The 21841-nt window shown below is 47.3% G+C and overlaps 1 protein-coding gene across 3 annotated transcripts in view; it reads left to right on the top strand.

Moving 5' to 3' along the window:
* Positions 1 to 21841, top strand: part of SLC24A4 (solute carrier family 24 (sodium/potassium/calcium exchanger), member 4) — a 189426-nt gene that overhangs the window by 102767 nt on the left and 64818 nt on the right. For all 3 annotated transcript variants that reach the window (XM_011991760.1, XM_011991759.1, XM_011991758.1), the window contains exons 3-4: positions 15794 to 15870; positions 21072 to 21146. In XM_011991760.1, coding sequence (XP_011847150.1) covers positions 15794 to 15870; positions 21072 to 21146 — 152 coding nt within the window. The remainder of the gene's footprint in view (positions 1 to 15793; positions 15871 to 21071; positions 21147 to 21841) is intronic.

Raw genomic sequence — 21841 nt, 5'->3', positions numbered from 1 at the left:
GCTGGGATTACAGGCTTGAGCCACCACGCCCAGCTAATTTTTGTATTTTTAGTAGAGACGGGGTTTCACCGTGTTAGCCAGGATGGTCTCGAGCTCCTGACCTCGTGATCTGCCCGTCTCGGCCTCCCAAAGTGCTGGGATTACAGGCTTGAGCCACCGCGCCCGGCCTGAAGCATATTTTTAAAATTAGTGTAGCCTAAGTATCCAGTGTTGATAGACTTTTGTCTATAGTAGTGAACAGTAACATCCTGGGCCTTCCCATTCACTAACCACACACTCACTCACTCGCCCAGAGCAATGTCCACTCCTGCAAGCTCCATTCATGGTAAGTGCCCTGAACAAGTGTACCATTTTTTATCTTTTAAACCATATTTTTTTCTGTAGCTTTTCTATGTTTAGATACACAAATGCTTACCACTGTGTTACGACTGCCTGCGGTATTCAGTACGGTTACATTCTGCACAGGTGTGCGGCTTTGGAGCAGCAGGCTTTATCGTATAGCCTAGGTGTGTTGTAGGCTAGACCATCTAGGATCGTATTAGTGCACTCTAGGATGCTGGTGCAGCAGTGAACTGCCTAACACATTTCTCAGAATGTATCCCCATCATTAAGCAACACAGGACTACAGTTGCTGAAGCAGCACCCACTGAGGAACTGTCTGCAACTTTACAGACGGAGAAGCTGTTTCTTCCTTTCCAGGGAGATCTCCTTGGGTCCTCCCAAATATAATGAATGGACTCAGGCCCTATTGCTAAATCCTGACCTGAGATTTCTTGCCTTGAGGTTACTCAGGGAACAGCAGGGATTTTGTCTAGGAAGAGAGGAAGGATGATGCCAAGGAGAAAGACTGCTCAACAGACAGGGAAGCCTGGGAGCAGGGGAGCAGGGGAGCAGGGGTGGGAGACAGGGCAGGAGCCAAGAGTGCTGAGGGGGTCCCTGGCTCACGGCTGTCAGGCTCCTCCTGGAACTCTACATGCTCGTCCTGCTGTCAGCCTGGCCTCCTGGTTCTGCCCATCTGGGAGCAGCTATGGCTCCTCACTGTTCCCATCCCAGCCCCAGGGTGCCATAGTCCAGTGTACTGGTCAGAGTTTTCCAGAGAAGCAGAACCCTCAGGAGGTGCACACATACACAAACACGCCTTGTATCTATCCTATATGTGTGTGTGTTGTGTATGTTCATAAAGAGATTTATTTTAAAGAATTAATTCATATGATTATAGGGGCTGACAAGTCCAAAATCTGTAGGCCAGGCCAGCAGATTTGAAACTCCCAGGCAAGAGCTAATGCTCTTGAGGACAAATTTCTTCTTCCCCAAGAAACCTCAGTTTTTTGGGGGTTTTGTTTGTTTTTTGAGACAGAGTCTCACTCTATCCCCCAGGCTGGAGTGCAGTGGCGTGATCTCAGCTCACTGCAACCTCCACCTCCTGTGTTGAAGTGATTCTTGTGCCTCAGCCTCCTAAGTAGCTGGGATTACAGGCACCTGCCATCACGCCTGGCTAATATTTGTATTTTTAGTAGAGGCGGGGTTTTGCCATGTTGGCCAGGCTGGTCTCGAACTCCTGACCTCAGGTGATCCACCTGCCTTGGCCTCCCAAAGTGCTGGGATTACAGGCATGAGCCACCGTGCCCAGTCAATTTTTGTGTTCCTTAGGCCTTCAACTGATTGGGGTGGAGTTGAATTCATACCCACGTTATTGAGGGTAATCTTCACTTAAAGTCCATTGCTTGTAGATGTTAACCACATCTATAAAATACCTTCACAGCAACCCCTAGATTTATGTTTGATTAAATAACTGGGTATGACTACGACTGCCCAGCCAAGTTGGCACATAAAACTCACCATCACATGTGACTGGCAACCCGGCCTGACCTCAGAACTGGAGCTTGCCAGAGGTGAAGGGAGGCACCATTCCAGCCTTCCTCCAGGTCCCTTCCCAGTTAGTGGCAAGCACAGACCGCTTGCTCTGGCAAGTCATCCACCCCCCTTTGGCTTTGGGTGGAGGTGCTTCTGAATCTAGGCACCATGCTGTAGCAGCTGCCTTCCCGCAGATGTTCTCTCTCGTTGAACTTGAGGCTGTCTAGAACGAGGAAGTACCTGGTGTCCGTGGTGGCAATGATTGAAGTCTCTCCTGGCATGTAGCCATGGGCTACTTTGACATCTCCTGGCTCATTGGTGTTCATTTTTATTCCAGGTCCTTGTATTCCTAATGAGGAGAGTGAATATGAAATTTGTCATCCAAACTGTGACACTTTTGAGAGAAGGGGATACTATTCATTATACTAGACAGCTGATGTGAATCACGACTGTCCTAGAGAAATCAGAGGATATGAACGATCCAATATTGACAACTGCTGTGTTATTCATAAGAGTTCACTCATACAGAAGTTGTTTTCATGCTTGTGTTTCATGAATAAAGGGTCGGTCAAGTCAACAAATATGAGGGCTGAGTTGTTTCTCCCCAAAAGATATAAGTCCTAACCTGGTATTTGTAAATGTGACCTTCATTGGAAATAGGGTCTTTGCAGATGTACTTGGTCAAGAAGAGGTTATACTGGATGAAGGTGGGCCCTAAATTCAGTCACTGGTGTCCTTATAAAAAGGCCATGTGAAGACACAGGGACAAAGAGGGGAAGGTCAGATAAAGATAGGGGCAGACATTAGGGCTATCTGGGCCCACAGGCCAAGGAATGCCAGGGACTGCCAGCTGTCACAGACACCGGGAGGAAGACGTGGAGCTGATTGCCCCTAAGTCTCCAGAAGGAACCAACCCTGTCAACACTTTGATATTGAATTTCCAGCCTACAGAACTGTGACAAAATACATTTCTGGGCTGGGTGCGGTGGCTCACACCTGTAATCCTAGCACATTGGGAGGCCCAGGCAGGCAGATCATGAGGTCAGGGGCTAGAGACCAGCCTGGCCAATATGGTGAAACCCCATTTCTACTAAAAATATAAAAATTAGCCAGGTGTGGTGGCGTGTGCCTGTAGTCCCAGCTACTCAGAAGGCTGAGGCAGAAGAATTTCTTGAGCCTGGGAGGCGGAGGTTGCGGTGAGCCAAGATCGCGCCACTGCACTCCAGCCTGGTGACAGAGTGAGACTCTGTCTCAAAAAAAAAAAAAAAAAAAATTCTGTTACAGTTTTAAGTATATACTACTTTGTTAAGACAGTCCTAAGAAACTCTATTGTAAAAGCCTCGATATAAGTACCTGCTATGTGCCAGGTTCTGATCTGAGTGTTGGAGATACATCATGATCAACAGCGGTAGCAGCTCATTCTCACGTCAAGGTGCATCCCTGGAACCTTTCACAGACCTACTGGCCATATGATGTAGTCAGACAACGAAAAATTGTTTCTGCAGATGGATCAGACAACACAAATGTACTTGCAGCTCCAATTTAAGTCTAGAGTCCACCTCTACCCGCTGAGAATCCCCACGGTGGGTGTGGGCATTTTTTCACAGGGGGGCCTGTCCCTGAGTAAATTGGTTTCTGTTCTTGTCATCAGCAATAGTGAGCTGGCTCAGGTGATACTGTAGTCTTGTTTCCTGGGATGCCGAGTGCCTGTTGTCATGAACCTACCTGAGAATGGGTCCCGGCATCAGAGCCCTCACTGCTTCTCAGGCTTCTGTGGTTGAACTCCAGCCTCTGGAGATAAGCTCACCTTCAAGCAGTGGCAGGAACCAGATCCGGCCTTGTCCCAAAGTTTCCTCCAGGGGAGGCACGGTGATGGCTGATGTGTGCTGTGTTCAGGTGCATGAACCGAGGGGCTTGTTACTTGTTCATCTTTGCCATGGACGGTGCGACAACGAGAAAACCAGTGGGGAGCCCTTAAAGTTTTTCAGTGGTAATATGCTTTCCTTTTCCTAGGGTGCATCAGACGTTCAACAGGTCTCTCCTCAATGAAGTGTAACTTGAGTACAATAAAATACACAACTTTGTAAGTGTAACTACCACTCCAGTCAAGATCTAGGACATTTTCATCATCCTAGAAAGTTCCTTGTGCCCTTTGCTGACTGGTCCCTCCCCTACCCCCAGTGGTTCTGATTTCTATCACTGACCTTGGTTTTGACTGTGCTTGGGCACCACGTCAATGGGATTATACCATTGGTACTCTTTTGTGTTGGATTCTTTCATACACCACAGTTTTTTTGTTTTTGTTTTTTGAGACACAGTTTTACTCTGTCGCCCAGCCTGGAGTGCAGTGGCGCAATCTTGGCTCACTGAAACCTCCGCCTCCCAGGTTCAAGCAATTCTCATGCTTCAGCCTCCCAAGTAGCTAGGACTGCAGGCACCTACCACCATGCCCGGCTAATTTTTATATTTTTAGTAGAGACGAGGTTTCACCATGTTGGCCAGGGTGGTCTTGAACTCTTGACCTCACGTGACCTGCCTGCCTCTGCCTCCCAAAGTGCTAGAATTATAGACATGAGCCACCGTGCCAGGCCCATACACCATGTTTTTAAATTTCATTCTTTTTTAAAAAATAAATCATAGCAAATTGACTAAAACATTTTTATGATAAAGCATTTGGAAAGGGGCCCTGGAAAGGAAAGCCGTTTAGAATTCCTCCACCCGCCATAACCGCTATGATGGTTTTGGTATACTTCCATCCAGTTCTTTTCATTTGCTGATTTGTGTATAGCTGCAAACAAACCATGAGTGATTTCGTGTGTTGCTTTTTTCATTTATGATAAACATTTTTTCCACATCCAGTGTCTCTAATTATCCTTCTGGGTAGTACTCTATCTAAAATGCCCTGTGAGGGCAGACACTTTTGCCTGTCTTGTTCACAGATGTCTTGTTCACAGAATCTAGAACAGTGCTCGGGCCTGATGGGTAATGGTAAATATTTGTGGGAAGATTAGCCTTGACTTTCTGGGCTCAAGTGACCCTCCCACCTCAGCCTCCTGAGTTTAGCTCACAGGCATGCACCACCATGCCCAGATAATTTTTGTATTTTTTTAGACAGAGTTTTCCCATGTTGTCCAGTCCAGTCTTGAACTCCTGGACTCAAGCAATCCTCCCACCTCAGCCTCCCAAAGTGCTGGGCTTACAGGTGTGAGCTGCTGCACCCAGCCCCTAATTTGCTTAATTTAATTTAATTTAATTTAATTTTTTTGGGGAAAGAGTCTCACTTGCTCTGTTGCCCAGTCTGGAGTGCAGTGGCATGATCTCGGCTCACTGCAACCTCCGTCTCCCAGGTTCAAGCAATTCTCCTGCCTCAGCCTCCCGAGTAGCTGTGATTACAGGCACGTGCGACCATGCTCGGCTAATTTTTGTATTTTTAGTAGAGACGGGGTTTTGCCATGTTGAGCAGGCTGGTCTCGAACTCCTGGACTCAAGCAATCTGCCTGCCTCGGCCTCTCAAAGTGAGGCCTTCTAAAGTGCTGGGATTACAGGTGTGAGCTACCGCGCCCAGCTTAATTTACTTTAGGTATTAAGTATATGCCTTGTCTAGTAGAGGTAAAGACAATACAGGAACAAATTGTCACCACAGCACTCTGAGAACACTTAACCTAGTGTAGGAGAAAGACAGTATAGATACAACTAAAGATTGCTGCTAATTGTGGAAATAAACAAAGACCACACAAATGAAAACAACCCAAGGTAGTTATTCAGTTTGCTATAGCAAAGGAGTCAGCTGTCATCACTTGTGTTTGGTAGGGACTCAAAGTCAGGCAAGGGAGCGGGGGAGGGGGGCTTCACAGCAGGAAAGAAAGGGCAGGCTTCAGGCGTGCCCTGGGTGGAGGCTATTGGCGTGAGGCAGCTAACTGGAAGCAGGGCATTGTGTGCATTGGTTTAGGGAATATTTTGCTTTCCCAGGGCTGCCATAACGAAGTAGAACACACCGGGTGACCTAAAACAACAAAAATTTATTCTCCCACAGTTCAGGAGGCCAAAAGTCTGATTTCAAGGTATCAGCAGGATTGATTCCTCCTGGAGTATCTGAGAAAATCTGTTCCAGGCCTTTCTCCTGGCTGCCAGCATTCCTTAGCTTGTAGATATACCACTCCAACCTCTGCCTTCATCATCCCATGCCTTGTTCTCAGTATCTCTGTGTGTCCCCTACTCTTATAAGACCACCAATCATTGGATTCGGGGTCCCCTGTAATCCAGTGTGACCACATTTCAACTTAACTACCTACTTCTGCAAAGACCTTTTGTCAAAGACTGAATTGTGTCTCCCCAAGTTCATGTGAAGTGATGGTATTTGGAGATAGGGCCTTTAGAGAGGTAATTAAGGTTAAATAAGGTCATAAGAGGGGGGCCCTAATCAAATAGGACGGGAGTCTTAGTCCTTTTAGTGTTGCTATAAAGTAACACCTGAGGCTGCGTAATGTGTGAAGAAAAAAGGTTTCTTTAGCTAATGATTCTGATGTCGGGAAAGTTCAAGAGTGGGCATCTGCCTCTGGTGAGGGCTTCAGGCTGCTCCCACTGATGGCAGAAGGTGAAGGGGAGCCAACCTGTGCAGAGATCACTTGGTGAGAGAGGAAGCAAGAGAGAGGGAGGGGAGAGATGCTCTGTTTAACAACCAGCTCTGGACAGGCATGGTGGCTGATGTTTATAATCCTAGCACTTTGGAGGGCCAAGGTGGGAGGGTTGCTTGAGGCCAGAAGTTTGAGACCAGCCTGGGCAACATAGTGAGACCCCATCTCTACAAAAAAAAAAAAAAAGGCCAAAAATATGTATAAGCTGGATGTGGGTATGGTGGCACATGCTTGTAGTTCCAGCTACTCAGGAAGATTAGGCAGGAGGATTGTTTGAGTCCAGCAGGTCAGGGCTGCAGAGGGCTATGATTATGTCACTGCACTCCAGCCTGGGTGACAGAGCAAGACTCCATCTCAAAAATAAAAACAAAAACAAAACCCAGCTCTCGCCAGAACTAATAGAATGAGAAGTCACTCACCACTTGCGCCCAGGGCATTAGTCTATTCATGAGGGGCCTGTCCCCATGACCCGAACACCTCCTATGAGGCACTACCTCCCACACTGGGGATCACATTTGAACGTGAGATCTGAAGGAAGCAAACATCAGACTATAGCAATTGATGTTCTCATAAGAGGAGGAAGAGACACCAGCAGTGTGTGTGCAGAGAAGAGGCCGTGTGAGGACACGGGGAGAAGGTGGCTGTCTACAAGCTAGGAAGAGAATCTTCACCAGAAACCAACCCCGCAGGCACTTTGATCTTCCAGCCTCCAGAGCTGGGAGAAAGCAAATTTCCATTGTTGATGATGTCTAGGCTGTGGTATTTTGTTATGACAGCCCCTGCTGACTAATACGTCTTATTTCCAAATAAGGTCAATGCTAAAGATTCTGGTGGACATGAACTATTGGAGGGACGCTATTCAACTCACTACAGGGAGCCTATTTGTTTTTCTCTGGTTGGTCTTGAGTTGGAAGCAGGAGAAAACAGTAGAGAAGGTGGTTGTCACTGGCAAAACATGACCATTTTGGGCCAATTGCTGCAGAGGCTGTGGTCTGACATCCCAGGCTAGTTGCTTTGGAGCTGTGGGTCAGAGTCCTGTTGTCCTGTATGGACCAGCCATTATCTGTTTGTATTAATTCAGGCTCTGGCAATTCTGTTGTTAACTAACTGTGATGCTGAACAAAGCATCTGACCTCATCGGATTTCAGAGTTCTCCTCTTTAAAATGGGGGGTTACACCTGTATGCAGTGGCTCACACCTGTAATCCCAGCACCTTTGGGAGGCTGAGGCAGGCAGATCACTTGAGCCCAGGAGTTCAAGATCAGCTTGGGAAATATAGTGATACCCAGTCTCTACCAAAAAAATACAAAAGTCAGCTGGGCATGATAGTGCAAACCTGTAGTCCTAGCTACTTGGGAAGATGTGATATGGGGGATCACCTGAGCCTGGGAGGTTGAGGCTGCAGTGGGCTGTGATTGCACCACTGCACTCCAGCCTGGGTGCCAGTGTGAGACCCTGTTTCAATCAATCAATCAACCAGTCAATCAATCAATCAATAAAAATAGGGAGTTAAGTGACTCTCAGTGGGGTGGGACAGGATCTTCAGCATCAGGGCAGGGAGAGGGGTGGGGTTGGCAAGGATGATGTCCTAAGAGTTGGGCCCTAAATCAGTCTGCTTAGTGTTACTATAAAGGAACACCTGAGGCTGGTTAATCAATAACAAAGGTTTATTTGGCTCATGATTCTGATGTCTGGAAAAGTTCAAGAGTAGGTATTTGCATCTGATGAGGCCTCAGGCTGCTTCCACTCATGGTGGAAGGTGAAGAGGAGCCAGCGTGTGCGGAGATCACGTGGTGAGGGAGGAAGCAAGAGAGACAGGGGGAGAAGTACCAGGCTCTTTTGAAAACCACCTTAGGAAACATTGCCCTGTGACATTAACAAGTCCACTTCCCTTCCTGGGTGGAGAACAGCTGAACCACATAGTACCCGGACCCTTATCCAGCTGTAGAAATTCTATAGTGGTTGCTCCTGGAAAGAACATTCCTGTTGCTGAGTCTTCCAGGCATATTTCCTTTTTCATGGCACTGAATCTCTTTTGGAAGGTACTGAAAGAAAGATAGGATTTTAAACTCCTTCTCATGCTAGTTAAGTCAGTGACTTAATCTAATTATTTTTACTCCTGTTTGGGATACGAGGGTGATGGTAGAAAATCTTAGATGTTCCAATGGTTGCCCATGAAAGGCATAAAATTTTTAGCAAAGTTATTTTAAACTGTACAATTGGGGGGAAAATCACAATTTTTTTCCTTTTGGTTTCTGGCACTGGGATGGTTTCTAAAACATATACCTTATATAAGTTGAAACAATAAAAATTCGAGGTTATTTAAATTACATCCCAGCTTTCCAGTCTGGTTTTCATCGTTTCAGAATAAACGTCAAGGCTTAGAAGGTGGGGTTATTTTTAACAAGGGTAGAAAGCAAAGAGAGAGTGGCATGTTTTAAGGCAGTTTTTTTTTTCCTTTAAAAAAATTCAATTCACAGTTTACATTCCCTAAAGAGAATTGACTAATTGAAAGGTTTAAGAAAAACGAGCAGCTCAGAAAGCACATCTCTGTCAAAAATGATCTGCCTGGTAAGACTAGGTGTGCAGCATCCAAGAAGCAGTTTGGAAAGACAGGGGCCGAGGAGGCAGGGCCAGTACACCGTCTCCTGGGGAGCCATCCGGGCAGAGGTCACACTCGGGGCTCCTGAGTTTCTGTCAGAAGGGAGGGGCCCGATGTACATTCACTCCATAGGCATTTCATGAACACCTACTTTGTGCCAGGTTTGTGCCAGGACCTGGCAGCACAGGCATGACCAGTGTGGCCAGAGTAGAGTGGACACCACGGGGAAGGTGGCATGAGTGAGGCTGGAAGGGTTGGCAGGGCCAGACGGTGCAGGGCCTGGAAGGCCAAAATGCAGTCTTTGGCATTTATCCTAAGTGCTTGTTGAAAAGCTTGTCTGGCTGCCCTGTGGAAAACAGGAAGGAGCAGATTGAGAGAGGACTTGGGGACACCGGTTAGGGGACAGTGCAGTGGTCCAGCAAGAGAGGATGGGGGCAGAGGGACTCAAGAGCAGATCAGGGTAGGATTGCCAGGGCTTGTGCAGAATTGGCTGAAAAGGAGGTGGGTGTATCAGTGAGTGTTCCCTGCAGGAAATAGAAGCCACGTTTAATATTTTCAACAGGAAGGAATTTAATTCAGGGAATGAGATGCTTACAAAATTACAGGGAAGGCTGAAGGAGCAGTGCTACGGTCTGCATGTTTGTATGTCCCCAGCATTACATGGAAACCTAATTTCCAAGGTGATGTATTAGGAGGCAGGAACTTTGGAGGTGACTGGGTCATGGGGGTGGAGTCTTCATGGTTGGGCTTAGTGTCCTTATAAAAGAGACCACAGAGAGCTACCTGGTCCCTTCCACCATGTGAGGAGGCAGAGAGAAGGCACCACGTATGAACCAGGACACTGGCCCTCATCAGACACCGAATCTGCCAGTGCCTTCATCTGGGACCCTGCAGCCTCCAGAACTGTGATAAATAAATTTCTGTTGTTTTTAAGCTACCCCAGTTTATGATATTTTGTTATAGCAGAGCCTGAATGAACTGAGACAAGTGGGAAACGGAACGATCTAGTGTTCAGTAACTTCCTGTGCAGGAATAAGGACATCATTGCCAGGACAGCCTGTTGATGTTAGGTCTCTGTAACCTTGGTTGCCAGTGGAAGTGGCAGCAGGAAGAACACACTGCCTCTTTTCTGCCCTCTGAGTCCTCTAGGTTGGCAGAACCTACTTCACACCCTGAACCCTAGCTGCAAGGGAGCTAGGCTCCTCAGAACAGGAAGTAGGACTGGGCTGTGTGATCCTGTAGCACAGCCTGTGCACCCATATCTAGGGTCCCTGCGGGGAAGGTTCATGGAAGGAAATAGAAAAGGACATTGAGTGCCTATTGGCCTGTCTACCTATCACAACGTATGAGGAAGGAGGTGGTATCAAGGACAACGGCAAGATTTGTTTTATGCAGACTCGGATGGATGGGAGGCCACGCACCGAGGCCAAGTTGAACGTGTTTATAGGATGGCCAAAGAGTGATGTTCTGTTGTCTGCTGGGCATGTTAGGTCTTGAGCTCAGGAAAGATTGAAATTTGGGAGCTGGATGTGGAGATTAAAAAGTCAAAGGCAGGGAATGGTTACATGGGCAGAAGAGGGCCCAGGGTGAAGCCCCAAGACCACCAGCGTTCAGGAGACCTCGGGGGCAGGGGACCCTCTAGCGGAGACTGAGGTGAGTGAGGAGAGGTGAGGCCAAGGAAGCTAAGCAAGAAAGTTCCCAAAAGGTGGGATCACCCAACAATATGGACGAATCTTAAACCATTTTGTTAAGTGAAAGAAGCCAATCTAAGAAGGCTGCATATTACATGATTCCATCCATATGGTGCTCTGGAAGAGGCAAATTGGGAAAGGGAAACGCCAGTGGTATGGCGCACCAGATAGGGGTGTGTGTCCACTGGCAGTGGAGGTTACAGAGACCTAAGTGTCGAGAGGCTGTCCTGGCAATCGCGTCCACTTCCTTATTTCTGCACAAGATGTGATTGGATTTGATTATTCCATTTCCCATGTGTCTCAGTCCATTCAGGCTCCTATAACAAAACATGGTAAACTGGGAAGCTTAAACAACCAGGAGTGGGGCTGCGGGGAGGGGTGACTACAAAAAGCCAGCACAAGAGAATTTTAGGGGTGATGGAACTCTTCTGTCTGATGTATGGTGGTAGATACACAACTGTAGGCGTTTCTCAAAACCCATTGAACTTCACACCACGAAGAATGAATTTTAGTGTATGCAAGATAGATAAATAGATTGATCTGTTCATTTATGTACACATATGTTCATTCATATACAAATAGGAAGCAGTCACTTGTATTAAATGTTTCAAGATCAAGGAATATAAGTGACAGTTTTTCTCTGGATCCATTTAATAATGGCCTAGACCTCTGTATGGGTGAATTCTGGGCTGCAGGCAGAATTGACCTACAAAATCTAATGTACGTTTCAGAGCATGGCCTCTTGGCATGGCCCTTAGAGCTTCCAAGAACAGAGGGCCTACTCCTGGGATGGAGGAGACCTTAATCCTGAGATATGCATCTGTTGGGGGTAAAATACTCCAATAAAGAGAGCCTGGTATTAGTTGGGCTCCCAAGCTGGGTTCTTATCTGTGCCAGACTGTGTTGGTGTGACTGTAGGTGACTTTAGTCTCTCAGAGCCTCCACTTCCTCTCAATAAAATGAGAATAACGAGTTTCTCAGTATTGATTGGGAGCAGGCTTCAAGGCTTGATGTGGGCACCACCCTCTCCTGGGGCTGGCTGCACGTTCCCTAACAACTCCCCCAGGTCAGTGACTCCTGACTTACTCTACCCCGCACCATCGCAACAAGCTTCTCACTGTCTCTCGGTCGTTTGTTTACTTGTGCTACAGAGCAGGCACATCCATGAGGCTCCGTGCCTAATCCAGTGCCTGGCACATAGTAAATGCTTAGGAAACATGCATCGATTCACATTCTTTCAGGATCAGGGCATTTCCCACCTCAATAACCTTCCACCTTCTGAGTAACTTTGCCTTTCCCTGAAAGTCGAGCCACCCTTTGAGCGGAAGAGCTGCCATGTCTGAGGGCGCTCAGGTTCCGTCAGGGTCTCATCCAGCCATTCCTAGACAGACCAGTGGCTACCAAGTGGGTACTCTGCACATGCTGTTGAATAAATCTATCCATTTTGAGAAGCAGGAGCAATGTTGGGGAAAGTTTGGGTCCCGGAACGGGCAACACTAATTCAGAGTGTCACCCATGGAGCTTTTTGTGTGTAAAGAAAACAGCTCAGGTGTGCCTGGAGGCCTCTGAATGGTGGATTGTAGAGTGCTGAGGGCATTGGAAGTGCTTCTGTCCCCAAGGAGTTTGGAGTTTCCCCTCCAATGTTCAGGAAGGCAACCAGCAGGAAGGACCTCCTCCAGCTTCCCTGGGCCCTGCTCACAGTCAAGGATGGGTGCACAGGAGGGAGGCAGATGCCTGGGGCATGAGGACACCTGGCTGTGTCCAGGACCAAGAGTGATGGAAGCCACTTCTGGGCACCGAGGTCCAAAGGGGAGTGGGGAGCAGCTGCCTTCCCTCCTGTTCCCCTTTCCCTTCACCCCATGTCCCCAGGGCAGCAGGGTGCTGGGATCATCCCTGGTTCCTTGAGCCCAGCTCCACCTACTGATACATCTCTCCCTTCCCTCCACCCTCCACCTCCAGATTTCTGCAGCTTAAAGGCTTAGGCGTGACCTCAAAAGCCATGTGTATGTTCCCTGCTGATCCCTCCCTCCTCCCTGGTGGGGATTTGAGCGGACAGAGCAGGTTCAGCCCCCTCAGACACGCAAGCATCACGCCCTTGAACATGGCCCAGTGGCTCCTGATCCCAGGAAGCCCATGGGAGGAGAAGGAAGGCTTTCTCAGGAACCTGGGATTACACTGCTCCAGGCTTCAGATTCTCGTGTGGCCCAAATCATCTCTTACTTTCTTGTTCTCTTGCTCTTTCTCTCTTTCTGCAAGAAGCCTTTGTCTTCGGTTTAGCTTTCATACACCAAGGCTGTGTGTTCTGTGGAGGCGGGACAGAATGGATGTCAAGGAATGACTCTGTAAGTTAATGATGCTGAGTGACTGGCAGCCTGGCTGAGCTCAGTAGTATCACTTCTTATGGCCCAGTTTCTGCTGTGATCTGCATTCCTAGGTGAGGAAACAGCCCCCGAGGTGTTAGCCAACTTGCCCAGGTCCCACAGGTCATCAGGAGCAGAGGCACTTCCTGAAACCTAAGTCCATCGGCTACTAGAGACAGTGCATGGACCAGCTGTGTGGGACGTCTGCAGTTCCAGGTTGTTGCTGTCAGTGACAAGGGTGGGAGGCCACAGAGTCCTGGTCTATACCCACCCCCTTCACCATGCCAGTGTCTAGAGGATTTTATTCCTGAACTGTGGAGCAGACTGATCCCAGCTATCAGCAGACAGCTGGGGAGGATGGGGTGGATATCTGCCTGCTCGCAGCCTTTGATGTCCCCACCAGGGCATGCCACACATAAGGATGACTGATTCATCACCATAGAAGTCATTTGTTCTCCTCCACAGCGCCCCAGCATGCACACAGGGGTGCAAAGCAAGGCATGAGGCTGAACAAGTAGAAGTAGCATCAGATTGTCACTGAAGAGATAGAGGGTCAGAGAGGTTTCATGATGTGACCAGGGTCACACAAGCTCATGCGTAGTCAAGCTAGGACTCCAGTCGACAGTGTGGTGTGATTTCCACTCGGCCAGACCGTCTCATTGTTAGAGGTGGGGCTTAGCCTTGGACGAGGAACATCAGGTCCCACTGTGAGTGCTGGCGTAGATGCCTGGGTGCTTTGAGCTGCTTACTTCCCTCTCTAAGCCTCACTGAAAACAGGAACGTTGATGGCCCTAGTGCCTGCCTTGTGGGTTCAAGATGTGCCAGGAAGATGTGGATGAGTACAGAGGATGGTGGGGCACAGGCAGCCGGGAACTCTGCCAGTGGCCACTGTCTTTGCTGGCAAAATTAAGGCCATAGATGCCATTCATTCTCCTTCGCAGCCCTCCAGGATACACATGGGTGTGAGGCTGAGTAGAAGTCTGTTCCTACCAAGGGCAAAGTCATTTAGACTCCCCTCCCTGCTGGAGGCCAGGTGATATGTCTCCAGCAGCAGAAAGATGATATGACATTATTGTAATTTTCAAAACTTCTCATTTTTCAAAAATTTTTAAAGATGTTATTCTAATTCCCAAGATTGGATAAATCAATCAGCTCTCAAAACCCTGCTTTGGATAATCAGGAAATGTCTCGAATTTTCATGGCAGAAATGCTTGTTGATCTGCATTGAAATATCCTAGCAGCTGCATCTCTCCTGGAAGTAAGATCTTGGCCTCAAGAATGCCAAGTCTCTGCCTATATAATTCTCCATCTCTGAGCTGACAAACCTTGAAGCCAGTCCGTGCCCTTGAACCGACAGCAGCAGCTCTATTAAAGAAGTTTGATTACGAAAAAAGAGAGAGATGTGAGGGAAGTGAAAGAATCTATTTTTCATTAAATGCTGCTTGTTTCAAAGTGGGAACATTTTCCGGGTGTCTGGGGAGCTGATGTTTTCTGTGGCTTGCCGGGAGAATCAGATCTTAAAAAGCAGAAAAGTTTCCACACAAAGGAGAAAGCATCATTTTCAGAGCTTAGGGCCTAATTATATTTGCAGAGAAGGGATTTCTGTCCTGGAAGTTTATTTAACAAGCGTTTATCAAGCACCCACAATGAACCAGGTGTCATTCCAGGTGTTTAAGGGGTTTACAAGGGTAATAAAAGTATTCTAATAAGATGAGATGATGCATATTGTTATTTTTGTTAATATTTTAACCTTTGTTTATTCAGTCGATTGCTAAGGTTGATTGAGAACTTACTGTGTACCAGGCCTAGCCTAGGTACTGAGGGTGTAATGGTGACCAGGGAAGTGTGGATCCCTGCCTTCCAGAAGCTTCCAGTTAAGCTGGTGTGGTGAGAGTGGGTGGAGATCTGGGAGTGCCCTAAACAGGATCTGTGACAATGGAATTCATTCATGTATACGTCCATTCATGGGTGTGCTTATCCACTGATGATTTTGAATGTGGCAGTGGCAGGTGAGAAGGGATTATTTCTCTATTACTGAGCAGATGAGTTGTCAGAGCTGCCTGGGGGTGCAGGAATGATGCTCAAACCCCAAGCATTTGATTTGGATTTTTTCTACATCTTGGCTGTTATCAGCAATATGGCTATGAACATTGATGTGTAAGTTTTAGTATGGACATATGCTTGCATTCCTCTTGGATCTATACTTGCGAGTGGAATTGCTGGGTCATATGGTCTATGCTTAATCTTTTGAGGGACTGCCAGACTGTCTCCCAGGCTGTACCATTTTACATTTCCACCAGCAGTGTTTGAGATTCCAGTACCTCCATATCCCTGTCAACACTTAACTACTATCTGTTCTGGGTTCTAGCCATCGTACATGTGTGAAGTGTTTCATACTGTTTTTTAAAATGCAAGACATATCTAAAACATGATCCACTCTAAGGGGCTGGAATATCTTTGCATAATCCAGTATCCAGCAACTATTTCCTGAGAGCACTGGTCTGCCCCTGGACTGAGAAATGGCTGACCTTCTTGCTGATCAGTCCAAAGCCAGGTGGGCTCTGCCATTCCTTAATGAACTCCCAGATGTCAAGTGAGGTTTGTCAGGAGGCCCACAGATAACTAACACTGCCATCTCTTCCTGTCTTCCAGCAATTCACGAGTTCCCCGCAGACCTGTTCTCCAATAAGGAGCGACAGCACGGAGCTGTCCTGCTGCACATCCTTGGTGTAAGTGGTCCTCCCGGAGTGGTCACAAAACTTCTAGCACGTGAAGCCTCTCTGCACAGCGGGGCAGAGCCGTGGCATGTCTGAGATCTGTTATTCTTGTAACAGCCCAGTGAGGAGAGTGGAGACTGGGCACATTTCACTCACAAAGAAATGGTGTCTTAAATGTGTTAGGTGACTTACCCAGTGTCACACAGCTAGTGGCCCCAGAGCCAACACAGGAATGGAAGTCTTTCCTGTACCCCATTTTCTGCTTTTGTAAAACAGGGATGATGGTACCTATTACAGAGGATGAATATGAGTGAATACGGGTCTAGGGCATCAGCGTTGTGTGGCACATGATAACTCCTACAAATGCTTGCTGTCCTGATTCCCATGACGACCCCTAAATTTTAGTACCTTTACATCACTATGTAGACAGTCCCCAAGTTAGGATGGTTCCACTTACTATTTTTCAGTGTTACGACGTTGCAAAAGTGAGGCATATTCAGTATCACTGTTCTGGAAGTATAAAGAAACTATACTGTGAATACTCTCTCCTCATGCTGGGCAGTAGCACCAGTTGCAGCTCCCAGTCAGTCACGTGGGCATGAGCATAAACAAGCAACCAGTACTTTACAGGGTACTGTGTTGCCAGATGAATTTGCCCAGCTGTAGGCTAATTAAGTATTCTGAGAACGTTTAAGGTAGGCTACGCTAAGCGATGATGTTCAGTAGGTTAATTGGGTTAAATGCATTTTCCACTTATTTTATTTATTTATTCATTTATTTATTTATTTATTTATTTTTGAGACGGAGTTTTGCTCTGTCACCCAGGCTGGAGTGCAGTGGCGCGATCTTGGCTCACTGCAACCTCTGCCTCCTGGGTTCAAATGATTCTCCTGCCTCAGTCTCCCAAGTAGCTGGGATTACAGGCATGTGCCACCACACCCAGTTAATTTTTGTATGTTTAGTAGAGAAGGGGTTTAACCATGTTGGCCAGGCTGGCCTCGAACTCCTGATCTCAGGTGATCCACCTGCCTTGGCCTCCCAAAGTGCTGGGACTATAGGTGTGAGCCACTGCCCCCAGCCCATTTAAAGTATTTTAAACTTAAAAGGGGCTTATCAAGCTATAACCTCATTGTAAGTCTAGGAGCATCTGTAGTTTAAAACTTTGGTGTACTTCTCAAACTTGCCTCCATATTCAGATGGACCTTGATGACAAATGGTGGAAGGGGGGTCAAGTAGTAATTTGAAAAGAAATAGGGGTTCAAACCTAAGTTACAAGTTTATAAGTCTCTGTGCTGGAGTAGGCAAACTACAACCCTTGCCAAGTCTGGCTCAATGCCTGTTTTTGTAAATAAAGTTTTATTGGAACACAGACATTCCTATTCATTTCTATATTATCTTCTATAATATGATAATAAGTGCTATTTTTGCACTTCAGAGGCAGAGCTGAGTACATGCATCAGAGACAACCTGACCCACAAAGTCAAACATATTTTTTATCTGCCCCTTTACAGAAAAGGTTTGCTGACTCTGTTGTGTGGTATGGAGAAACGTAGCTGGTCAAGGTTTGCTTCTCTGCTTTGGATCAACCACAGCAAATTTTCCTCCTGATCAGCTTCCCTGACCATCCAGCACCATCTGCTTGTATATTTAAACCCAACCAAGTATTATTCTTTGCAAGAGATCATTAAGAAAGTGAAATCTGGAATTCCCACATAGATAGTAACAACCAGAAAATAATGAATGGGTGAAGTTTTAATTAAGAGGGTAAGCCATTCATGAAAATGAAGACTAGAATGAGGGCTGTTGGCACATTTTGAACAACAGACCTGTTTATTATTTCTATAATACCGTTATTATCTTTCTAGTTTCTCTGGCTTTACACTCCCTCCCCTTTCACTAAGGGACTGTGGATGTGGCTAATTGGTCCCATAGTTCTGTGGTCCTGCCTCGTGAAAGTCTTGGCATAGCTGAAATAAAACCTCAGGTTTCTGCTGAACCTGAGTGCACCTTGGGAATTTCACAGGAACCCTTTAGAGGAGGGGTTACCAAGCTATGGCTGGAGAGCCAAATCCAGCTCACCAACTGTTTTTTTTTAAAAATAAATAAATAAATAAAGAGAAGAGGTTTAACTGACTCACAGTTCCACATGGATGGCGAGGCCTCAGGAAACTTACAATTATGGTGGAAGGGGAGGAGGCACATTTTCGGTGGTGGCAGGGAAGAGAGAGCGTGCAAGAGCAGGGGAAACTGCCTTACAAAACCATCAGATCTCGTGAGAACTCACTCACTATCACGAGAACAGTATGAGAAAATCACCCCCATACCACCAATGGTTTTTATAAATAAAGTTTTATTGGAACACTGCCACACCCATTCTATGGCTTGTTCTTGTTTCACAACAGCAGAATAGTTGTGGAAGTGACTATTTGGCCAGCAAAGCCTAAAATATTACTATCTGACCCTTTACAGAAAACGTTTGCTGACCTCTTGTTTTTTCTTTTTTTGATTTGAATGGGTAGATGAATGCTGACCTCTTCTTTAGAGCACAAAAAGGACCTAGCTTAGGGGCTGGTTTTGCCTGCAGTGCTCCGTGACCCAAGAGATGGAAATCGGGGCGCTATCTTGGCTCATCTTCTCTCCTCATTGTTTCTCAGGGCTCAGAAGAGAGAGGGGCCTTTTGGCCTCTCGGGAGGTGATGTTGGTGGGGATTGCTGTGAGTGAATTCAAGTCAGAATCCTAAGCTTTGTAGCAGGGTCTCCCCCACCTGCCTTCTCCCCTTTACCCACACCCCTGCTATTTGTTTCTTTTTACTCCTCTTCCTCAAAATGTTGACAATAAGTCAAATCCAGTAGACACATGCCTCAGATGCCCTGGATGCAGCTAATGTATCTTCTACTTTATTAATCCCAATGAATGAATGGTGAAATTGATGAGTATCACACTGTTTTAGCTGAAGTAGCCCAGCCTTTCTCTTTTGCAAACAGGACATCCATAGCACTTTTTCTTTGAAGAAAGAAATGGCTTTCCCCAGTGCTTAGAGCAAAACCCGTCTCTTCTCCATGGGTCCTGGTCCTGGCCTTTCCCTCCAACCTCACATTCTCCATTTTCCACTCTCTCTATTCTACCTGTTGTTCCTCAAATGCTGTCAAACACACTCCTGCCTCAGGGCTTTTGCACTGCTGTTTCCTGGTAGATATTTTACTGGCCAGTGTGCTTCTTTGTTCCCCACTAAGGTAAGTTATAGGAGAGGGTTTTCCTGGCTTCCTCACCACTGTATCTCTGATCCCCTTGGTAGTTCCTGGCACATAGGATGAGCTCAGTGAAGCCGTGCTGGCTGCTGAGCAGAGGGATGGGCCAGAGAGAGATTCCAGATATAAAACCATTTAAAAACTGCTGATCTGTGCTTACTTCATCATGAGACAGATGCTGAAACCAAAACCTAGAAACGTTTCTTATCCAAAGTCACTTGGCAAGTCAGTTCCAGAACCAGCCTTAGAATCTGGGTTCTTTGCTCCTTGAACCTCCAAATGTCAATGGCCTGTGTGTTTTAATGGTGCCAACATTATTAAGTAGCATCCCAGGAAATGCTGGATCTCAAGTTGCCATTTGTTTTGGCAGGGGATAGGCAGTCACTTTAGTGCCTTCCCTAAAAATAAAGGGAGCAAATCAGGATTGTTATTATTATTTTAAATTCTTAAAATTGTGGTTCTGAGTGCTTTCCTTTTTGGCCATTAGAGTTAGATCTTGCCTGTTGAGGGCAGACTCTGGTGCTAGGAGAGAGAGCTGCTGCTTTAAGAAGAGATGCTTGAGAGAGTAGAAAAAAAATTGTTTTTCCTGTTCTCAAACTTGCTCACCACCTTCTGCTTCAACAAACACACAACAAAATGCGTGAGGGTTTTTTCCCCACATGCCAAGAATTCAGCAGATACCAGTTGGGTGTCCTCTAACTCAATTCAGTTCTGACACTGTACCTAGAGACAGTGGCAGCTCCCACCCGCCAAGGGCTCAGTCCCACAAGACTGCTTCTTCTTTAGACGGCAGATGCAACCCTCAAGGTGTTTTACCTGTGCTTCTGAACAACCTGCAAAATCAGGGTTCCCATGACCCCCTCCTTGCGCTCAATTAATTTGCTAGAGCGGCTCACAGAATTCAGGCAAACACTTTGACTTCCATTTACCAATTTATTATACAGGATATTACCAAGGATACAGGGCTGGTGCCTTGGCTCACTCCTGTAATCCCAGCACTTTGGGAGGCTGAGGTCAGAGGAGCACTTGAGTCCAAGAGGTCAAAACCAGCCTGGAAAACATAGTGAGACCCCCATCTCTACCAAAAAAAATAAATAAATAAATAGAATTAGCCGGCCGTGGTGGTGCGCACCTGTAGTCCCAGCTACTTGGAAGGCTGAGGTGGGAGGATGATGAACCCATGAGGTAGAGGCCTCAGTGAGCCAAGATGGCACTGCTGCACTCCAGCCTGGGTGGCAGAGAGCCCGTCTCAAACAAAAAAGGATACGGATGAAGGGATGCGTAGGGCGAGGTGTTGGGGAAGGGGTGCAGCACTTCCACACCCTTCCTAAACATACGACCCTCCAGGAGCCTCCATGTCTTCAGCTATCAGGGAAACTCCTTAAGCCCTGTCTTTTTGGGTTTCTATGGAGGCTTCATTACATAGGCATGACTGATTACATCATTGGCCACTGGTGATCAACTCAACCTCCAGCCTCTCTCTCCTCCCTGGAGGTTGGGGGCTGGGGCTTAAAGTCCCAACCCGCTCATACTGCCTTGGTCTTTCTGGTGACCTGCCCCCATCCTGAAGCTACCTAGATGCCCCCAGTCATCAGTCACCTCATTATCATGCAGAAGACATTCCTAGTATGCCCAAGGTTCCATGGGTTTCAGGAATTGTGTGCCAGAAACCAAGGGCAGAGAGCAAATACAACTTTCTTATTAGATCACAAGAGGAGGGAGCCCCAGTGGCCTGAGTTTTCGTCCCCTCTGCTGCTCAGCATGTTATCGCCTCTGTGGGTCTCAGTTTCCCCATTTGCCAGTAAGGGGATTGAGGGAACGAAATCTACGGTGCTGGAGTCTTCCTGTGTGCCCCGCTCTGTCTGCCTGGCCTCTGCCCTGGCAGCCTGGTTTGGGGTGCGGTGGGCCCTCTGCAGCTGCGGCAGGGGCCCTCACGACCCTGCCTGTCTCCTGTCTCGTTTGCAGGCTCTGTATATGTTCTATGCCTTGGCCATAGTGTGCGATGACTTCTTCGTTCCATCTCTAGAGAAGATCTGTGAGGTACGTGGAAGGGACTTGGGACACCTTGGTGAAGCCTTGAAGACATGTGGTACATAAATGCCAGGCCGAGAAGGCCAGGGCTGGTGCGGGGAGCATGCTGGTGGTAACGGCTGTCACACCGAGCACTTAGTGTCTGCCCCATGGTGAGGCCTCACCAGAAACCCTCGAATTAGCCTTGGTGGATGGCAGCCTCTCCCAGAACTTGGCAGAAGAAAACGCTCCCAGTGTGAGATCACTACCGAGAACCACTGGGTCCACAGCAGGCTGTTGGCATGTGTGTTCAACCTGGCTAAGTACAAAGCACAGGCAGGCCTGCCAGATGCAGTGGAGCATTGCCTGTCACCAGCTGCAATTGGCAGGTGCCAGGTGGGCCCACCACCCCCCCCCGCCAGGGGGATGCCAAGCTGCAGTGGCAGGAGTTTCCCTTCCGTCCTCACCTTTGCATGCTGGTGTTTTCCCCCACAATTATTTTGTTAGTTTTTTACTTTCTTTCCTTATTTCTCCTCACATACAAGATCCCAGTGTATCTCTTTGCTCCACCTTACTCTTGGCTTCTAGTCAAGGAAGGAAATCGACTTCCGTTTGCAGCACCTCCTGTGTGCACAGTGCCCAGGGCTTTGCCAGCCTTCATCCCTGTGAAATCTCCCGTGTGTTTGAGGCCATGTCTTCATGGTGACATTTGCAGCTGGGAAGGC

Source organism: Mandrillus leucophaeus, unplaced genomic scaffold (genome assembly GCF_000951045.1).
Source record: "Mandrillus leucophaeus isolate KB7577 unplaced genomic scaffold, Mleu.le_1.0 Scaffold4, whole genome shotgun sequence".
Taxonomy (NCBI): Eukaryota; Metazoa; Chordata; class Mammalia; order Primates; family Cercopithecidae; genus Mandrillus; species Mandrillus leucophaeus.
The sequence above is the reverse complement of the archived record's forward strand: the minus strand, read 5'-3'. Positions and strand labels throughout refer to the sequence as shown.